Source organism: Silene latifolia, chromosome 5 (assembly GCF_048544455.1).
Source record: "Silene latifolia isolate original U9 population chromosome 5, ASM4854445v1, whole genome shotgun sequence".
NCBI classification, from domain to species: Eukaryota; Viridiplantae; Streptophyta; class Magnoliopsida; order Caryophyllales; family Caryophyllaceae; genus Silene; species Silene latifolia.
The window spans coordinates 80,582,220-80,599,963 of record NC_133530.1 but is presented as its reverse complement, the minus strand read 5'-3'; the positions used below and the strand labels follow the sequence as shown (position 1 = coordinate 80,599,963).

Sequence of the window (17,744 nt, the reverse complement as noted above, 5' to 3'; positions counted from 1 at the left end):
GGAACGCGGAGTTGGTAGGGGAGTTGTTTCTCCCGTTTGAGGCTGAGCGTATTCTTAAAATGAGGGTGTGTGAGCAGTTGATTCCAGATGTGTGGTATTGGGGTGGAGAGCGCGATGGGAATTACTCAGTCCGTTCGGCGTATAGGCTTATGGTCAAGCAAGATGGGGAGTTGGAAGGAGCGTCGAGCTACTCTTCTGATGGGTGGCTTTGGAATAAAGTTTGGAAGGCTCTAGTCTTACCAAGGGTCAAAGTGTTTTTTTGGCAGCTGTGTAATGAGGCCATTGCTACTAGAGGCAATATTTCGTTGAGGATGGGGTCGGTTGCAGGGGAGTGTGTACGTTGTGGGGATTGTGTGGAGTCTTGTTTACATGTTGTTCGAGACTGTGGGTGGGTTGGGGGTGTATGGGATGCCATGGATCTCGAACTGCCATCAACTTCGGGTTTTGCAAGGGTTAGGGATTGGGTGGAGGTTGCTATGAGGGAGATGGAGGTGGAAGAGCAGGTGGAGTTTATGACTGGTTGCTGGGCTATTTGGGAGAGGAGGAATAAGGCTATTTTCGAAGATGGAGAGTAGAGAGAGGACTTGGTTGTACGAAGGGTGAGGGACTTAATTTGTGAAATGGCGGATAGTGGAGGCTCGGGGGAGGGGAGGACTCGTGGTGCGGTGGAGGTCGGGGGATGTTGGAAGAGGCCGGTGGGTGAGGTGATGAAGGTGAATATTGATGCCGCTGTGATAGCTGGTGTGGGTGTCGGGTTGGGCGCTGTGTGTCGGGATGAGAGGGGAGAGGTTGTATGGTGTGCGGTGGAGCAGGGAATGGTTGAGATGGATCCGGCGGAAGCTGAAGCAGCTGCTATTCTGTATGGTCTTAAGGAGGCAAGACGAAGGAATAATTCAAGAGTTATTTTGGAGGGCGATTGTTCGACAGTTATCCACGATCTTCAGAAGCAACGGAAGGGACGTAGTAGTATTTATTTAATTTATAATGACATTTATGCTTTGTGTAATTTTTTTGATAGTATTTCGTTTAATTGGGTCCGTAGGGATTTTAATAAGGTCGCTCATGAGCTGGCTCATTTGAGGCCATGGACATTAGGTTCTCGTAGTTGGTTGGATTCCTTTCCGTTGGAGATTGTTGATGTAGTTGGTATTGATTCTATTAATATCACTACTTAAACCTTTCGGGTTTAATTCAAAAAAAAAAAAAGTATATGCAATCCAAGTATTTCCAAATATTGGGCTGTAAAATGATGTAGCGAGTAGCGACAAGCGTGAAAGGAAAAAAATTCCGTTGCCGGGAATCGAACCCGGGTCTCCTGGGTGAAAGCCAGATATCCTAACCGCTGGACGACAACGGATGGTGTTGTTTTGTCTACGGTTTTATTACTTGTAATATATAGGTTGCCTTGTTTACATTGATTCTGATCATAATTATGGTAGTGTATAATTAGTTTCATTTATTAACGTCAACTTGTACAAGAGTAAGCCAAAGAATGATGGACATAGATCATATATTTGAAGTCGATAATATAAACCTGTTCTTGTTAGCATGACGGATTGACGGCCACACTACCCGCACACGATGGGCCATCGGAAAGGCACCGATATTGGACACGAAGCAAGATGCAACACAACCGGGTCATCGTCGAACTAAGTTACACCCCAGGTACTTGATTTTAGTTAAAATTAGATTTAGAACTAACACGGATTTATTGAGACTCTTTGTGAAACTCGATAACTCGTAAATATTCTCAAACTTTAGATTCGTAAACATAATTTCCCACTTTACCATGTGAAAATTCTCAACAAAATAAATAGGAGTAACTTCTAAGTTTTGATATATAACTAATGTCATAGGGAGAATCATTGTATTAGATTGGTCCCTTTTTGGATTCATGAAATGTAAGTCGATTAGCAATACCGCTTAAGTAATCGAGCTTGTGTTGAAATTCAAGCATGCGGAAGTAGGAATCTACCAAGATTTGAACTTAAAATCCCAACATATCTCAGTAAAAAATTTAATAAAATGGTTAAAACTTTTATACTTTAATCCCTGAGGATTAAGAATAATGACATCCCCATCCATCTCATACCCCACATATATAAGCTACCCCTTGACAAGTATAACAACCATCATGCTACTTTAAGCAGTCTTTTGAAGATGGCCGTCATTGTGGGCATTATGTTCAACTATCAGTAAATCAGCCAAAGAAACATAACCAACAAAATTAATAAGCAAGGTCCAAAAATGTTTGCTCCTCTCTTTCAACTTGTGATATGGGCATAACAAATACTTAACGTCTTTGTCCCCTCCCAATATTGTTACTCCATCTCTCTTTCCTATCACCTTATATTTCTCCTTCTCGACCGCCTTCTTGTTGTGCAAGGCTAGGATATGAATGAATGAATGAAGGTATGCTTTGGCTTCTCAAGTCGCCTTGGTTTAAAACTAGAGTAATAATCATCCAGGTATGCCATATTTTTAGCAGGACTGTCTAATAGCATGTTCAAAAGGTTCTCAAAATCATGACCCATACCCAATCATTTGTTCTTGTTTGGTAGCCGAATGATAGGTTTGAGTAACATTTGCTACAAAAACTAAAGTTATCCTATTATATGAGGCCTCAAATTGCCTTGTAGAACCGAGCCTCTCAAATTCATTTGACGGCCTTGTTTTAGAGCTTATTCCATGTGATACTTGCATACATAGCATACATGAAAATATTATACTGCTGCTTGTGTGCTCCATAAACAAAGCTAACCTGTTTGATAAACATGTAATATTGCTTACAGGAAAGCGCCACTGCCACCAGAATACAAACCACTGTGAAACAGTACACCAAACATAATGGAGATGTCACAGAAACTGTATGCTTCAAACCCGTTGACGACATTCGTGCAGGTTGATACCGAGACTTTCAAAGATGTCGTCCAACGGCTAACCGGGTCATCAGATACAACTGCATACTCAGGGGATGACCCAGTAGCAGGCATAAGTAATAATGGGGTAAAAAATACAGGATTGAAGCTCTATGAAAGGAGACGATATAAAGCGAAGTTGGATATAATCAGACCTCCTATGAATAATAAGCAAGGAACTGAAATTGAGCAGCATAGATTTTCGAGCAATTTAAACACCCCAACTAAATGTTTCTCAGGGCTGTCTTTAGTGGAAAGCGAAACCAATGGAGAATCATCGAGTTGTGACTTGAATGCTAGAGAAGAAGAGAAAGCTATCAAAGAGAGACGATTTTACCTGCATCCTTCTCCTAGGTCTAAACCTGGTTTTATAGAAGGAGTTTTCAATTGTTCCCCAAGTATCTCCACTAACAGGCAGAGACTCATGAATTTGCCTTTAGTATGTAATCATCGGATATTACATACATTTGCGTCATTGTCTACAATTTCTTAAATGGTAGAACAATTAAGCCTTACATGATTAATTCTTCAAATAATTTTATTATTATGGTTCTCTAGAGAAAGATTTTGTTGGCATCATCATTGTTCCATGAGTGCCTTCTCTTGGAACTTCCTTTACATCAAACAACAAAACATTTTCAACTTGGCTAAGGAGCTGTCCAACAAAAATCAAGGGTCCAATTATACTAACGGGTCCGGTCAAATATCCTTTTTATATCCCGATCTGCTTTATAAGCCAAAAATTCACGAATTCATCCTCAATTAACCGACTTACAAATTTGATTTGGATATCGAAAATATTAGAGATAAGACCTTCTTAATCCTGGATATTTCTAAAACTCAATAACCCGCTATAACACTATCTTTTTTTTTATTATTTTTTTTCGTATTCTATTAAACCGTTCGCCCCAAGAGTCTATGACTCCCCGAAAATATCTTGGATGATCAGATTCACAAATTGTTCCCAAAACAACCAAAACTTGTAAACAAACAAACACAACGACGTCACCCCACAACTTGTTTACCTTTACTTACACAGTCACTCAAAAACTCAACCTAAACAACAACATAAATCCCAAATAAACATATCATACTCATCATAAAATATCTCCCTCTTCTTCAAATCACTTTCAGATTGCATGATCAAAACACCATTGACATACATTCGAACAAGTTAAAAAATGGCACCACCACCAGCAGCGGCGGCGGCGGTGGCCGAAGCAGGTGGGCAACCAGCACAACAACAAAGAGCAGGGTTTGGTCAATCAATTGGAGGAGTAGTTAGAATGATGGTGTTTTGGTATTTTGCATCAAAGTTCTTCTTTTCTCCTAAAAAATCTACTGACCCAGCTATTCTTATGTCCAATCTCTTTCAAAAGTCTGAACCTTTGGTATGATTCTTTGTTTTTTCATCTGGGTTTTGTGTTATATCACATCAGATTTGATTTATATTGGGTTTTTGTAATGAATTTGATTGATTCATTGTTGTTCTGCATCTGGGTTTTTGTGGTTGTATTGGTTTCTTGTTAATTGTTAATTTCATTAGTTTGATTTATTTGCTTGGTCCCGATCATTTGTTTAACTTTGATTAAAATATCGCTTGAAAGAATAACAAATGTAAACAAATGAATGAGACGGGGGCGAGGAGATTATTTTCTTTGTAATTTATTGGAGTTCTACTATCTTAGTTATTGGATTTGTATTGTATTTATATTTTATAGTCTGTTGATTTATTAACTATCTGTATTAGAAATAGAGAGGGAGGAATTCATAAAGGAAATCGTGTTATTGATAATAGTTCGTGTGTGAAACCGTTACAATGATATCGTATTTATACTAGTCTAAAGATCCGAAGATAATAATCGTATCTTCTAATATTAGTAGCATAATATACTTTATTCTATGATATTATATTATTCTGATTACGGTATATTACAATATACCGTAATATCTTCAACATCCCCCCTCAAACCCATGGTAATTTGTAAGAATTTCCATGGGTTTGCCAAACAAGGAAAGAAGAAAAAATCCATTTCTTCTACCTTTAATCTTCAATCTTCGATCATCGGTGTACGGGAACGTCGTAGCTTTTCGGACCCGTCGAAATTCGAACAAAACGAGAACGTCGATTTTTTCGAACTCGTTGAAATTTCGAGATCAAGAACGTCGCAACTTTTCGAACCTGTCAAAAAAAAAAAAAATCGGCGGACGGGAACGTCGTAGTTTTTCGGACCCGTCGAAATTATAATGAAACGAGAACGTAGATTTTTTCGAACTCGTTGAAATATCGTTGTCAGGAACGCCGCAGTTTTTCGAACCTGACAAACGTCGTCAATCGAAAGAGAACACCATTTTTTCTTTTCGAACTCCGACAAAATTTCAATTTAACAAGTAAACGAATCTCGTCAAAGAAAACAATTGCCAAAATGGACGTCCTCCACTTTGCTCTAATCAAGTAATCATTACGTATGTATCGCATGGAAGGGAAGTTTGGATCAAAATTCTTTTTTTTTTTTTTTTTTTTTTTTTTTTGATTGCTAAAACTTACGAAGTAAATATTATTACACGAAATCCCGCCGGTGGGTGTTATACATTAATCATAACCCACCGGCAGGCAGCGGAATTTTGTGTTTTTAGGCCTCAAGAGCGTGAGGCTCTGATACCATATTAGAAATAGAGAGGGAGGAATTCATAAAGGAAATCGTGTTATTGATAATAGTTCGTGTGTGAAACCGTTACAATGATATCGTATTTATACTAGTCTAAAGATCCGAAGATAATAATCGTATCTTCTAATATTAGTAGCATAATATACTTTATTCTATGATATTATATTATTCTGATTACAGTATATTACAATATACCGTAATATCTTCAACAATCTGTTTGACTGATTTATTGAGGTTTCTTAATCTGGACTAAGTTGAACCTCATTGTTACTAATGATGTATTTGGGGATTTAGGTGAGGAAAGTAAGGGCATGGTTTAGTTGCCATTTGGATCCTTTCCACTTCCTCCGAGCTATGTAGATTTTATTGTGAAACGATCCAACAATCCTTATTTCATCCCGAAAAGCAATTGTTTTTTGAGGTGGAGAAAGAATAATAAAATTAGTGTAGTGAGAGCAAATGGAAGAAAATGGAGGGGGAAAGGAATGGAGAAGATACAAACTCGTTTATCTGAACCTTTAAAGACAGTTAGCTGATGAGTTCTGTCAATGATAAAGATTGGGTTTTTATTCCTATTTGATCATCTGTGGGTTTTTTGTATGATTATTTGATGTAGTTTTATTTTTGTTGAAAATAGAGAAGTAGGAAGTAATATATGATTTTGTGTTTGAATCGTACTCATGAGAAATCCGTCGTTGGAAGGTTTTTGGGGTTTTAATTGATTGAGAAGAGGGTGACTAAATTTGGAATCAGGGTGTTCATAAGATTCTCTTACAAATTATCTCCTTGTATAGTGCTTGTGATTTCTCTATGAAATCCAGTCTAGTTGTAGTCTTGTTGATATGCGTGTGGGGTATATTAGTTAATGCTGTTTGGTGTCGAGTACCGATAATTGAGTATTTAGTGTTTGTGATGGCATTGAGTTTTAGGAGTCTGGATGAAAGGTGAACTACAAGCAATTAGCTCATTTACGAGGAACGTATGGGTTCTTCCACTTCCCTGATATGTTTGATAAAGTGCGACTGTTTTCTTCTCTTTCGGTTTGTGTATCTAGCTTTGTATTTGTTGATGTATGGTGAAGGCTTTGTTCTAAGCTATAATTAATTTTCCCAAAGAATTTTCAAGTGAAATTGCAGTGATGATGACAGAAATGATTATTGTGGCTACCTACTTGGTCTTGCTTTTTATCTTTATTTTCTATTGTTACCTATCAGCTAGACTGTTATTTGTTTAAATTCTTGTGCATGGCAAATTCATTGAATCTTAATGGATGACAGGTCATTTTATTTTCTATGGTTGCTGTTTTATTTCTAATATATGGTCATTTGGTTAGGATATGTGGGTCTACCTTTCTGAGCACGATAAATTCAGTGACTTTGGGAACGAAAAGGCACTCGTATGGCAGGAGACTAACATTCCTTATGCAGTCTGGAAACCAGAGAGTACTCGGACTCTGTCTTTAATGTATCAGCCTTCAGAGGTGACTTTTTATCCTTCGTAGTTATTTTACGTTGTTACTAATTTTGTCAAGAATTGGAACCTGGCATCAAAGAATGAAATGTACTCGACTGGTTTACTGTATACAACAGCGCTTTCATGATTTAGCTCTGAGTATACCTCTTGGTGTTTATTGTTCTTATGGTCTGTATTTTTTTTTTGGCCTACAGGCTCTAAAAAATAATGGGTCCCTCTACGCTCATGTATACTTTGCACGGTCTGGTTTTTCACCAGATCCTAATGACCCCGAGTATCAACCATTGTCTGCCTTCGGTAGAAGCCATCGTAAGTTTCCATGTCTCATCTATCATGTGGTCATAACTCATAATGTCATATTAGCAAAAACAAATGAAGTTCTCATGGTTGAAGAACATTTTGCTCATGGAAGTTCTAATATTAAATCTTGTAAATGCAGCTGTGGTTAAGTTCTCTCCCAAGTCTAAAGCTAACAAAAAGAGGTCCCTACTTGGAGATGCAGAACCAACTTCCGATGAAAAAACACTGCCGAAGGTGTGTTTAACTTCCTTGTTCAATATGCTTTGTACCACACTTTGAAATATTTTTGTTAGTCATTCAACCTTTCAGCTCCTAGTACGTCATCCGGCATATAGTAGATAAAAGGTTGAAAATCCAATACCGGACAGATAGATTCACTTCTATGTCATTCAGTAAATTTTTTAATGTTAATAGTTTGAGATGCTTGAAGTCATTTTCCCTAGGTAGAAGATAAGCCATATTACCTTTGTTTGTGCTTCTCCAAGCGTAATTTATCGAGAAGTTGGTTAAGTTCCTCTGTAACTTTCACTAATGAACCTCCTGGTGTTCGACTGTTTTGTAATGAAATCTTCATCTTTATTCTTAATAAAGAATGAAGTCCCTCCATTTTCCCATTTTCTTCCCACTTCCATATTTTGGCAATTTCTTCCCACTTCTCTTTCTTTCCTCTTTTCGCAAGTTTCCTGTAAAGCAAGTTTTTGGTGACACTTACCAAATTGTCCTCATGACCATACTGAAATTTACACGACCACCTTACCTAAATATTCATTAGAATCAGAGTTATCAGACATCTAACCCACAACCCCACCTCACTCCAACCAACAACCACCCCTCAACCGTACACCATCAACTTTCTCCTCTAATCACCGGAGGAGCATCACCTAAGTCGCCGGAGAGCCGCCAAACGTCATCCTGACAACGCGTACCACTTACCATCTCCAAACTACCCAAATCGACCTCCCCTCTTCATTTCGGCAAACCTCCACCATACAACCTGGCCAACCTCTGCCATCACCATACTTCTCGTCATTTCCAGCAACCTCAGAGTCAGATTTACTCTCAAGGTCTACTCTCGAGCCGCCATTTTACGACTTCTCTTTGCCCCCTTCGTTCTCGAGCAGCCTAATGGGTTTGGTGATGTTGTATGTGGTGGTTTCATGGTGTTGCTATGGTAGTTTTGAGGGTGTTGTGGCCATGGTGGTCGTGGGATCAGCGTTGATGTGGTATTGGGGTGGTGATTCTTTGGTTGGGGTGGTGGTGGGTGTGGTGTTAATGAGGGGGGAGAGTGGGTCATGGCTGGTGTTGACGAGAGCGGAAAGTTTGCATGAGGTGGTGTTGATATGGTCGTTGTGGGGTGTGGGGAAGTTAGTGAAGTAATAATATTTCAACAAGTGTAGAACAAATGTGAAAATGTCATTGAAACTATTTCTTTCTGGTCCATAACCTTGGTGGATTTCTGTAGTTCTCTTGCTACTTTTATACCTTTTGCCACCTTGGTGGATTTACTTTTTGCCTTAAAAGTGCATATTTTTTTCCTCCCTGGAGTGTACTTGTTAATGATATGAGCGCGAAATTTATGGGAAGTGTCACTAAAGTATGACATCATGGATATGCATCATATAATGTTTTAAGCATACAATACTGCTGAAATGTATCATAAATTGGTATGTAGACCAATTCCTTGTGATTATAAACAAAATTTCGCGGAGATCTGAAAAACATTTTACCCTGTATCTTTGTCGCTAAATGCCTCCATAAATACTGGAAAAGCTAAACGCCTCCATATATAATGGAAAAGTTGATTAGGTTTACTTATGAGCTATGACACTAGCAGGTCACCGAAGATTCTCAGGACGAGCCTAAAGAAGAAGGCCCTGCTGAATGGATTTCTTATTGGAAACCTAATGTGACAATTAATCTGCTGGATGATTTCTCTGGGTAAGTAATTTTATTACATCTGATGTAACCCTAACCACACTAACACGAATTTGGAAGGAAAACAATTTTTTTTTTCTTTTCGTGTAATCATTCTGACTTGTCTGTGGTATTAAACACAGTTGTTATGATTGAAGGAGTTGTGTAAGACTATTTAAGTTCAGTTTGAGTTAAAGAAGTAAAAGCAGCTGTTATATCTGTGTGATAAAAATCAAATCTGAAATACTTGCTTGCAATCTTCATCTTCTGAATACTTTGTTGGTGCCTTTCCTGAGAATATTGGCATAAATGTATAGCTTGTTTGCTTGTTACTCTCTGTTATAGTCTTGTGTCAATGGCATGGTCCCTTTTCTTGTGTATCTTTGTGCCTTCTCTGTTTGGCTTGTGTTATGGCTGTCGATTAACAATTTCTGTTTATCTATTTACTTATCGAAATAGGTATTAAGTTATTAACGTATTATTATTTTTTTTCTTTTGACAGGTATTCTGCGAATGCTGTTCCTCCAAATGTTGCCCCTTGTATCCTTATATTTAATTTGTTTGATGTTATATGAGTCTCTTTCAATGTGTCTTTTATTAAATTTTCTGAATTAGCCATGGCATTACGTATCATTTCCAGTTAAGATCATGGAACTGGTTGTTGTGCCCTAATCTCCTTTGCCGCGCCATAAGTGTGGTTGAAACACCCTCAAAATATGGAACTGGTTGTTGTGCCCTAATCTCCTTTGCCGCACCATAAGTGTGGTTGAAACACCCTCAAAATATGGCCTTGGTTACTTTAAAACCTTTACAAGTGGGTGCTATGTGGTTAGGCTCCCAATTTAATGCCATGTGTTTATCTTTGTCCAATGTCGTGAGGGTTTAATTTGAACATGATTAGTGTGGATAATAAAGACAATATCAATTGATGGGAATGATGGACTCCTGTAAGTTGAAGCCCATGTAAAATTTGTTGTGTCTCTGTACCATTAGACCTGGTTAATTATGCTCTCAAGCTCAACTTGGCCATGTTACATTTACCAGTATGCTGAAAGAAGCAAACAGAGACATCTGACACTTTGGTGTGGCGCATGTGCCTGTCAGTGTTGGTTTGAATGCATCGTATAGTTTAAATAGAAGTGACTAGGAGGTTCACTTTAAGTGAATTGTAGCTGATGATTCTGAATTTACTACTACATGAGGATATTTTAATTTTCTTTAACAAAAGTCACAGATCTCAACGTGGAGCCCAAAACTGGAAACTATTTCCCAACCATATACTTTAATGAGTTTTGGTTACTTAGGGATAAGCTTATACCAATCAACGAGACCGTGACTGAACTTCCGCTGAACCTGGAGGTGGGGCCTATAAGCATGACCAAGTGGCAAATTTTCATGCAGATTGATCAGTCATTCCAACTTCATCGTACTTATGGAAGCATGATTGATGGCGAGGGTGATGAACTTAAGGTTTGATTTTCTGACTGAATGTTGTTTACGTTTAATAGTCATCTGGTGATTTTGATTTTTGATCAGCAATTGAGATATGACACGAGTTGAATTAATGATTATTTTGGATGCTCATCAAGAACTAGTTGCTAATTGACTGAGATGTGGACTGGTTAATGTGAAACAAAGACAAGTGAACATAGCTTCATATCTTTATTTTATACTGAAGGGGGAGGCTGTTGTTAACTTTCTGCAGTATTTTGATCTTTCCACCCCCATATTGAGTGGCTGTAGGGAATATTGACTTATCAATTTTATCTTCAATGTCATTATCTCATAGTTCTCTTAAAATGATTTGGTTTGGGTGGTGCTCATTTATGTACGAGTTTTACTCTTTCATGGACGTAAATGACCATAATACCCTTTTTATTTTAATGATTTTCGTTTTAATACCCTCTTTCATCCTCTCTCTATCTCTTTCATTTACTCTTTTCTCACTTTAACTACCACCATCCAACCACCACTACCCGTTAGCCACCCTTCACCACTCTCACCGCTGTCTCCCTTGTGCCACCGGCCGTCTTGACAACCTCCTCAGACAATTTAAAAAAAGAATACAAAACATTTAAAAAAAAAATTGAAAATAAAAAACGAAAAAATCAAACCAGTAGGAGTTACGTAACATTGTGTTCAATCTGTTCGTTCATGTACTGCCGACGGGATCGTACGACACAGCTTTAATGGTTTTTAAATGTATATCAGGGAGACTCAGACATTGGGCCGATTGGGCAACAACATTAAAAGTATATGTATACTCTTTCATGGTCATCCCTCACCCCAATGTCGGAACGGTTTAAACAAACCCTAAATCAATTATTGTAAATCAATTCTTTAATTTGATACTTTTATAATATAATTGATAAAATTAAGAATTAGAATTATTACTTGATCGATACGACTTACGAGTTACGAGTTACGAGAGTTACCATTCATAATTTTGTAATTGGACGGATTTGACTAATTTTGTGGATTTGATTAATTTTGTGAGCGAGAGAATTAGAGAGTTTTTTTATTGTTTCTAGGCAAAGGGCATGCTATGGAAAAATAATGAAAAAAAGTCCATGAAAGAGTAAATCTCGTCCATGAATAAGCAACTACGTTTGGTTTTTGCGCATTTTTTTTTATTCTAATTGTTCAGTTTCCATCCTAGTTTAGTGCCATGACAGTTTATTCATTTGACTTTTTGACAGAGAGTATTCGTGGAAGGAAATCCTTACCTTCTTGGAATCACGATGGTTGTCTCCATGCTTCATTCTGTGTTTGACATGTTAGCCTTTAAGAATGGTAAGTAAAAGCTCTCTGTGCCTCTGTTGTGTAAACAAATGGCATCTTTATTATTCATCCGATATGGTATTTACACTGTGTAAGCTGACTCGTTTTTCAATTTGTTATGTTTTTGGCACATAAGACATTCAGTTCTGGAACAAAAACAAGTCTATGGAAGGGTTATCTGCAAAGACTGTAGTTGTCAGCTTTATCTCTCAGTTGATTGTTTTCTTATATCTCTTGGATAACGATACCTCATGGATGATTCTATTTAGTTCTGGAATTGGGTGCTGCATTGAGTTCTGGAAGATAGGGAAGGCAATGCACGTAGAGGTATACTTTCTAGCTTTTGCATGAGTTAAGCCTTCTAATTTATCTATTGTAGAGCTCTTATCAATAGTATTTATGAAACTTGGTCTTTCAACTTTCGTAATTTCTCTCTTGGTTCTTACAAAAAGCCCCCAAAGTCTTATATTTGTATACTCTGACCTTATTCTACCCGAACTCATAAGGAAGATCTGATATGGGCATGCGTTCGAATGTGGGATCAGCTATAAATGAAAAATGTCCATTTTTTTATTGCCTAAAATGGAGTGTCCACTGTCTATATTTGAAAGAGTCATTTTAAACCACAATCAATAACAAGTTACAAAAACACAAAGGGTACAAAAAAAATGGTCTCTTAATAACTTATTGAGAGACCGTCTCTCACAAGTCGTTATGTTACTTCTTTCTCACATTACAGGTAGTTGTCTCAGTCATTTGTTTACCTTTTATATTCTTTGTGAAGGTAAAGGTGAACAAATGATTGGGATGGAGGGAGTATTAGTTTTATTGTTATTGTCAAATGGTCCATGCCAAAAAATTTACTAGCGATTGTTAGATGCCTTGGGAATGTATAACAGCCTTGTACATTCATACAAGTATTAGATACACACGTCTTTGGTTTTTGTATGTTTTTCAATGCTAATGTTTGTGTCAAATATTTCAAGATTTCCTAGTTTCCGAACTTGATGGTAAATATGAAATATCTGACACATTTTCGTCATTTCATCCAGAATTAAAATTTTCCATCTAAGTTAATTGGGGAAATTTTAGTTCCCTTTTCAGATTGAAGCCAAGTATTAGATTTTATACTGTCTCCTCACGGCTTCCACTATTTTTGCACATCCCACTTTCAGGTGGACAGATCTGGTAAGATCCCAAGGCTAAGGTTCAAAGATCGGGACTCTTATAAGATGAACAAAACTAAGGAGTATGATGATATGGCGATGAAGTATTTGTCTTATGTCCTGCTCTTCCTTGTTTGTTGTTCGTCTATTTATTCCTTGAAGTATGAGCGCCACAAGAGTTGGTACTCTTGGATCCTTTCTTCTATGACACAATGTGTCTATATGTTTGGTAAGCCGTCTTTCTTCTTTTAGCTGTTAAACTGTGGCATGACTAGTGTTCAGTGTTCATCACTTCGGTTGGCTTTTACTATAACAGCCTCAACAACATTAAAGCCTATACTATTACAACCTCAACAACATCAAAGCCCTAATCCAAAATGATTTCTTTTACTAGGATTTTTGTTGTTCAAGATTTTTAATTTTTTTTTTCTTGAAAAATTACTCACCTATTCGCAAAGAAGTTTCCCATTTTTTTGTATTGGCATGTCCAAAAATAAATGTCTGCTGTAATTTAAATCACTTATAATTTTTAAGCTGCACATCAGCAGATATAAGTTACCTATATGAAAAGTTGTGTATAGTACAATACATATTGAATAAATATTCAGAGAGGGTGTTCTTCTACCAAAATATTTGCCTTTTGGGGTTACCAGACAAAATTTACTGTTTCCTGAATTAAGGTCATGTTCTCTTCGTCTCTAAAAGCAGTGAGTTTAATAAAGATTAACTCGGATAAATATTATGGTAATTATTCTTATTCTTTCAATTAGCTCATTGAAAAAAGTTCACCAGGCTTAAGTTGCAGAGAATGGGACCTTAATGATTTAATGATAGCTGACAGTGCACATAAAGTTTTGCTAGTACCTACATTTCATTTTTACTAGTTATTACTACCCTGATTTCAATATTCAATATCTGATAATAGGCCTTTTTTGGGAATATCGGGAAATAGTTCTTGAAATTCGTATAATTTGAATGACCTTTGGGTAAGTAAATGTCTTAATCTCAAGACACTCGTTTTAGTTGAATAAACTCAACAACTCCTATACTTTTATGCCAAGGGGAAGTTTTGATGTTTCCCTGTAATCTCTTATAATGAATGACTAATTGTCAAATGAGGCAAGTAAAAGAGAAACAGGGAGTATTTGTTAACGTGGACTCTTTCACCGTAATTAATAGTCACCAGAAAATTCGAATAATTATTTGATAAAGCTGCGTCTGTTTTGCTTGATTGATTCTCTTTCTTGTACGCCTTTCAAATTTATTTGACTTTTGTCCACCTTTTACGTGTAGGCTTTATTATGATGTGCCCTCAGTTGTTCATAAACTATAAGCTCAAGTCCGTGGCTCATTTACCATGGAGGCAGATGACATATAAGTTCCTAAACACGATTATTGATGACCTCTTTGCCTTTGTTATCAAGATGCCCTGGCTTCATCGACTATCAGTTTTCCGTGATGGTAAGACACATTTAAACTTTACCGTTGTGCTAGAACAGGAATTTGCATCGCTAACCAATGAATCTTGGTCTCAATCGATGTTACTTACTAGTGGCTACGAGTAAATATGTAAGTGTAGGACGGGATTCAACTTTGAGACACGGTAACTGTACTTGTACTTCTAAAATGAGGATATGGGTGTAGGGAGTAGGGACATATCTTTGAAAGAGAAATTTAACTATACACTTTAACTATTTCGAACTTTGTAAAGGGGAATACTTTTAAATCTTAAAATAGTACATCTTTAGACGGATATACCCCTCTACAATGAGGCTAATTGAAAAAATTATACGCTACTCCCCCTATTTTTCTCGTGTGTCTGCCTCTGTTATTATTACTAAAAAGAGTAGGATTGGAGAGGGAGTCGACTACATATTCCATTCTCACATCGTTGAATGTCTTGTCAGACATGCGTGTCTCCCCAAACGTGAATAGTCGAGATAACATAGGTTTTAATACAAAGCTTGTCGGAGTAGAAGCTTTTGTGTTTTTCGAAAAGACTTTATACTTGGCCAACAAAGTGTTGATCATTTGTTTTATTGGTTTAATTTCTCTTGTTTCTGCAGATGTCATATTCTTGATATATATATATCAAAGATGGATATACCCGGTAGACAAAAAACGGGTGAATGAATTTGGATTTGGAGGCGATGATGAGCCTCAACCAACACAGGCCATTGAGGCATCAAAGGAAGAAGATAAGAAAACCAACTGACCACAGTTTTGTAACCATTAGGGAAACTCTTACTGCAACACTTTTTTGCCTTTTTTTTTACTGTAAAGTGCCTGGTTAGCTTGGATCGTAGTCACTTGCAGACTTGCACTACATTTTGTTTCATTTTCTTCTAGTTCCACTCGTTAGTTATCTTCAGTTTCTTACTTTTTACATTCTCCTCCACACGGCTGATTTTTTATTTATCATAAAAACTACGTCCCGTTGAAGTCATAATGAAAAATCGTGGCTCATTTTTCAGTCATTTGTTTCGCAAATCTCATAATGATAATCGATACAGCTTATGTTTGATTAAATACTACTCCGTATGAGATTACCTTAGTTTGTGAATGAATGAAGTTAGTAGCTAACGGTCTCACATTATATCTTATTCTAATATCGTCTCTTGGGAGACTGAGCGCATTGTTTTATGTCTTGGATTAGATGGTCGAGATTACTGTAGGAAGTGCCGCCTTCATTCACACTCCTCATGGCTACATCGGACAGTCTTGCCACTGATTTTAGCAGTTCATCTTTCCTGCTGACCATCAAATCTCCCACCATCTTAGCCACCACGTTTCTGTCGCAAGTGTCTTTCATGTCGAGTCCAACTTTCCACACTTCACTGACTAACCTACTGTTCACTTGCTGATCGCCAAAGTACGGCCAACAGAGCATGGGCACTCCAGCAGTAACACTCTCAAGTGTTGAGTTCCATCCACTGTGCGTCAAGAATCCTCCGACAGCACGATGTCCCAGAACTTCCTCCTGTGGGACCCACCCTACAATGTATCCCCTATCTCTGGTCCCCACCGAGAGTTCCTCCAACGTCTGGCAACCTGACTCGGTCCCGATAATCAGATTGGGCCTGACGGCCCATAGAAAGTAATTCTGGCTTTGAACAAGCCCAGCCCATAATTCTATCAGCTGCTCCCTTTCTAACATAGCTACGCTGCCAAAGCTTACATAGAGAACAGACTTATCCGGCTTTTCGTCTAACCATGACATGCAACTTCGGTCGCCTTCCCACTGCCCCTTCGACGACTTGTCAGACAATGTTGCTTGCCCTGTGTTGAGTCGGGTTCGGAGGTGGGCATTGAGTGGCCCAATGGAGTAGGTATTTGGGCAGCGAGACCGAATGAGATCCAGAAGAGGACCCTCCAGTTCCTGACATGTGTTTACAATGAGTGCATGTGCTTTCGTATTACGCTCTATCTCTGGTTCAAACAACTTTTCTAGGGCTTGGCAGGATGACATGTCCTTTTTCTCTCGGCAGAAGCGAGGAAGGTCGCGATACCGTAGGAAACTGTCAAGTCCCGGTGCATTCTGGACCAGCCCATCCATATCTTGATCATCTAAGATTAGTAAAAACAATGTGTTGCTGTCAGATTATGGAGTTTCACCGGGGATTATCGAAAATTTAGGTTATAACACAGTTTCACCAGGGTAAATCGAAAATTTACCTTTAAAGGGTAATTCTCCTGTTTGAACGAGGTTTGGAATAGAGAAATAAACCCAAACATTGGATGCACTGAAACATCTGAACATAATGACAGGAATATGAGTTTGAGTTGCTAAATCATGTGCCACAGGAAGCCATCCATCTACTACCAAACAAGTCACAGGATTTACTACTTCATCATCCAACATCTCTTTCAAAATCGGGTTCAAGTTCGACTTGAACTGCAGACAAACCTGTTGAGCCCCATCATCACCAGCCCGAATATGATCATCTGGTAACCCATCTGGTATCGCCTTAAACTCAAATAATCCCGTGTAATGCGAAAAACGAGTTACAAAGTCGGTGTACAGTGTCAAGTGGTTGTAGATATGGGTTGAGCTTAGGAACGTTACATTAAAATTGGCAAGACAGAATATTTCAGCTAAGTGTAACATTGGGTTTACATGGCCTTGTAAAGGATGTGGTATGATCAACACATGAGGTTGTTTACTTGAATTTTGATTTTCCATTTTATTATTTTTATTATTTTTATGTGTGTAATAATAATATTATTATTGTTAAAGTGTACTCGGTATGTTTTAATTTATGGTCCCTTAGAATTTAATAGCAAGATAAAAAGATTGGATTGAAATGAATCAAAAACAAGAGTAATTTATATATATTCGAAGTTGATGAGGACGTAGTTATCAAAGGATGACATACGCACATTTAACAACTACCATGTTTAATGCTTTGGCTAATTAAGTTGCTATGTAATTGCGTATCGACGTATTATTGTCAACTAGACCTGTCAAAACTCGATCCGGCCTGAAAACCCGATCCGCTCGACCAGTTTTTCTTATGGTTACA

At 37.7% G+C, this 17,744-nt stretch overlaps 4 protein-coding genes and 1 non-coding gene across 5 annotated transcripts; 3 read left to right on the top strand and 2 right to left on the bottom strand.

The window, feature by feature from the left end:
• The first annotated feature begins 620 nt into the window (after nt 1-620).
• On the top strand, nt 621-1,175 carry LOC141655610 (uncharacterized). The gene has a single exon (XM_074462680.1). It carries the CDS (start codon nt 621-623, stop codon nt 1,173-1,175), a length of 555 nt encoding a protein of 184 aa, XP_074318781.1.
• Nucleotides 1,176-1,285: 110 nt separating this feature from the next.
• On the bottom strand, nt 1,286-1,357 carry TRNAE-UUC (transfer RNA glutamic acid (anticodon UUC)). The gene has a single exon. It is a non-coding gene; the product is annotated as a tRNA-Glu (tRNA).
• A 709-nt stretch (nt 1,358-2,066) lies between these two features.
• On the top strand, nt 2,067-3,411 carry LOC141655609 (VQ motif-containing protein 31-like). Its single transcript, XM_074462679.1, has 2 exons — nt 2,067-2,468; nt 2,793-3,411. Exon 2 carries the CDS (start codon nt 2,848-2,850, stop codon nt 3,409-3,411), a length of 564 nt encoding a protein of 187 aa, XP_074318780.1. The 5' UTR covers nt 2,067-2,468; nt 2,793-2,847.
• A 455-nt stretch (nt 3,412-3,866) lies between these two features.
• Nucleotides 3,867-15,597, top strand: LOC141657620 (uncharacterized). Its single transcript, XM_074464907.1, has 12 exons — nt 3,867-4,309; nt 6,921-7,067; nt 7,255-7,369; nt 7,500-7,594; nt 9,195-9,298; nt 9,777-9,814; nt 10,509-10,744; nt 11,974-12,067; nt 12,192-12,382; nt 13,231-13,450; nt 14,515-14,682; nt 15,288-15,597. The coding sequence occupies exons 1-12, from the start codon at nt 4,100-4,102 to the stop codon at nt 15,434-15,436; spliced, it is 1,767 nt and encodes a 588-aa protein (XP_074321008.1). The 5' UTR covers nt 3,867-4,099; the 3' UTR covers nt 15,437-15,597.
• A 67-nt stretch (nt 15,598-15,664) lies between these two features.
• Nucleotides 15,665-17,506, bottom strand: LOC141657621 (7-deoxyloganetic acid glucosyltransferase-like). The gene is made up of 2 exons (XM_074464909.1): nt 16,897-17,506; nt 15,665-16,788 (listed from the first exon to the last, which is right to left on the bottom strand). The coding sequence occupies exons 1-2, from the start codon at nt 17,402-17,404 to the stop codon at nt 15,827-15,829; spliced, it is 1,470 nt and encodes a 489-aa protein (XP_074321010.1). The 5' UTR covers nt 17,405-17,506; the 3' UTR covers nt 15,665-15,826.
• Nucleotides 17,507-17,744: the final 238 nt, after the last annotated feature.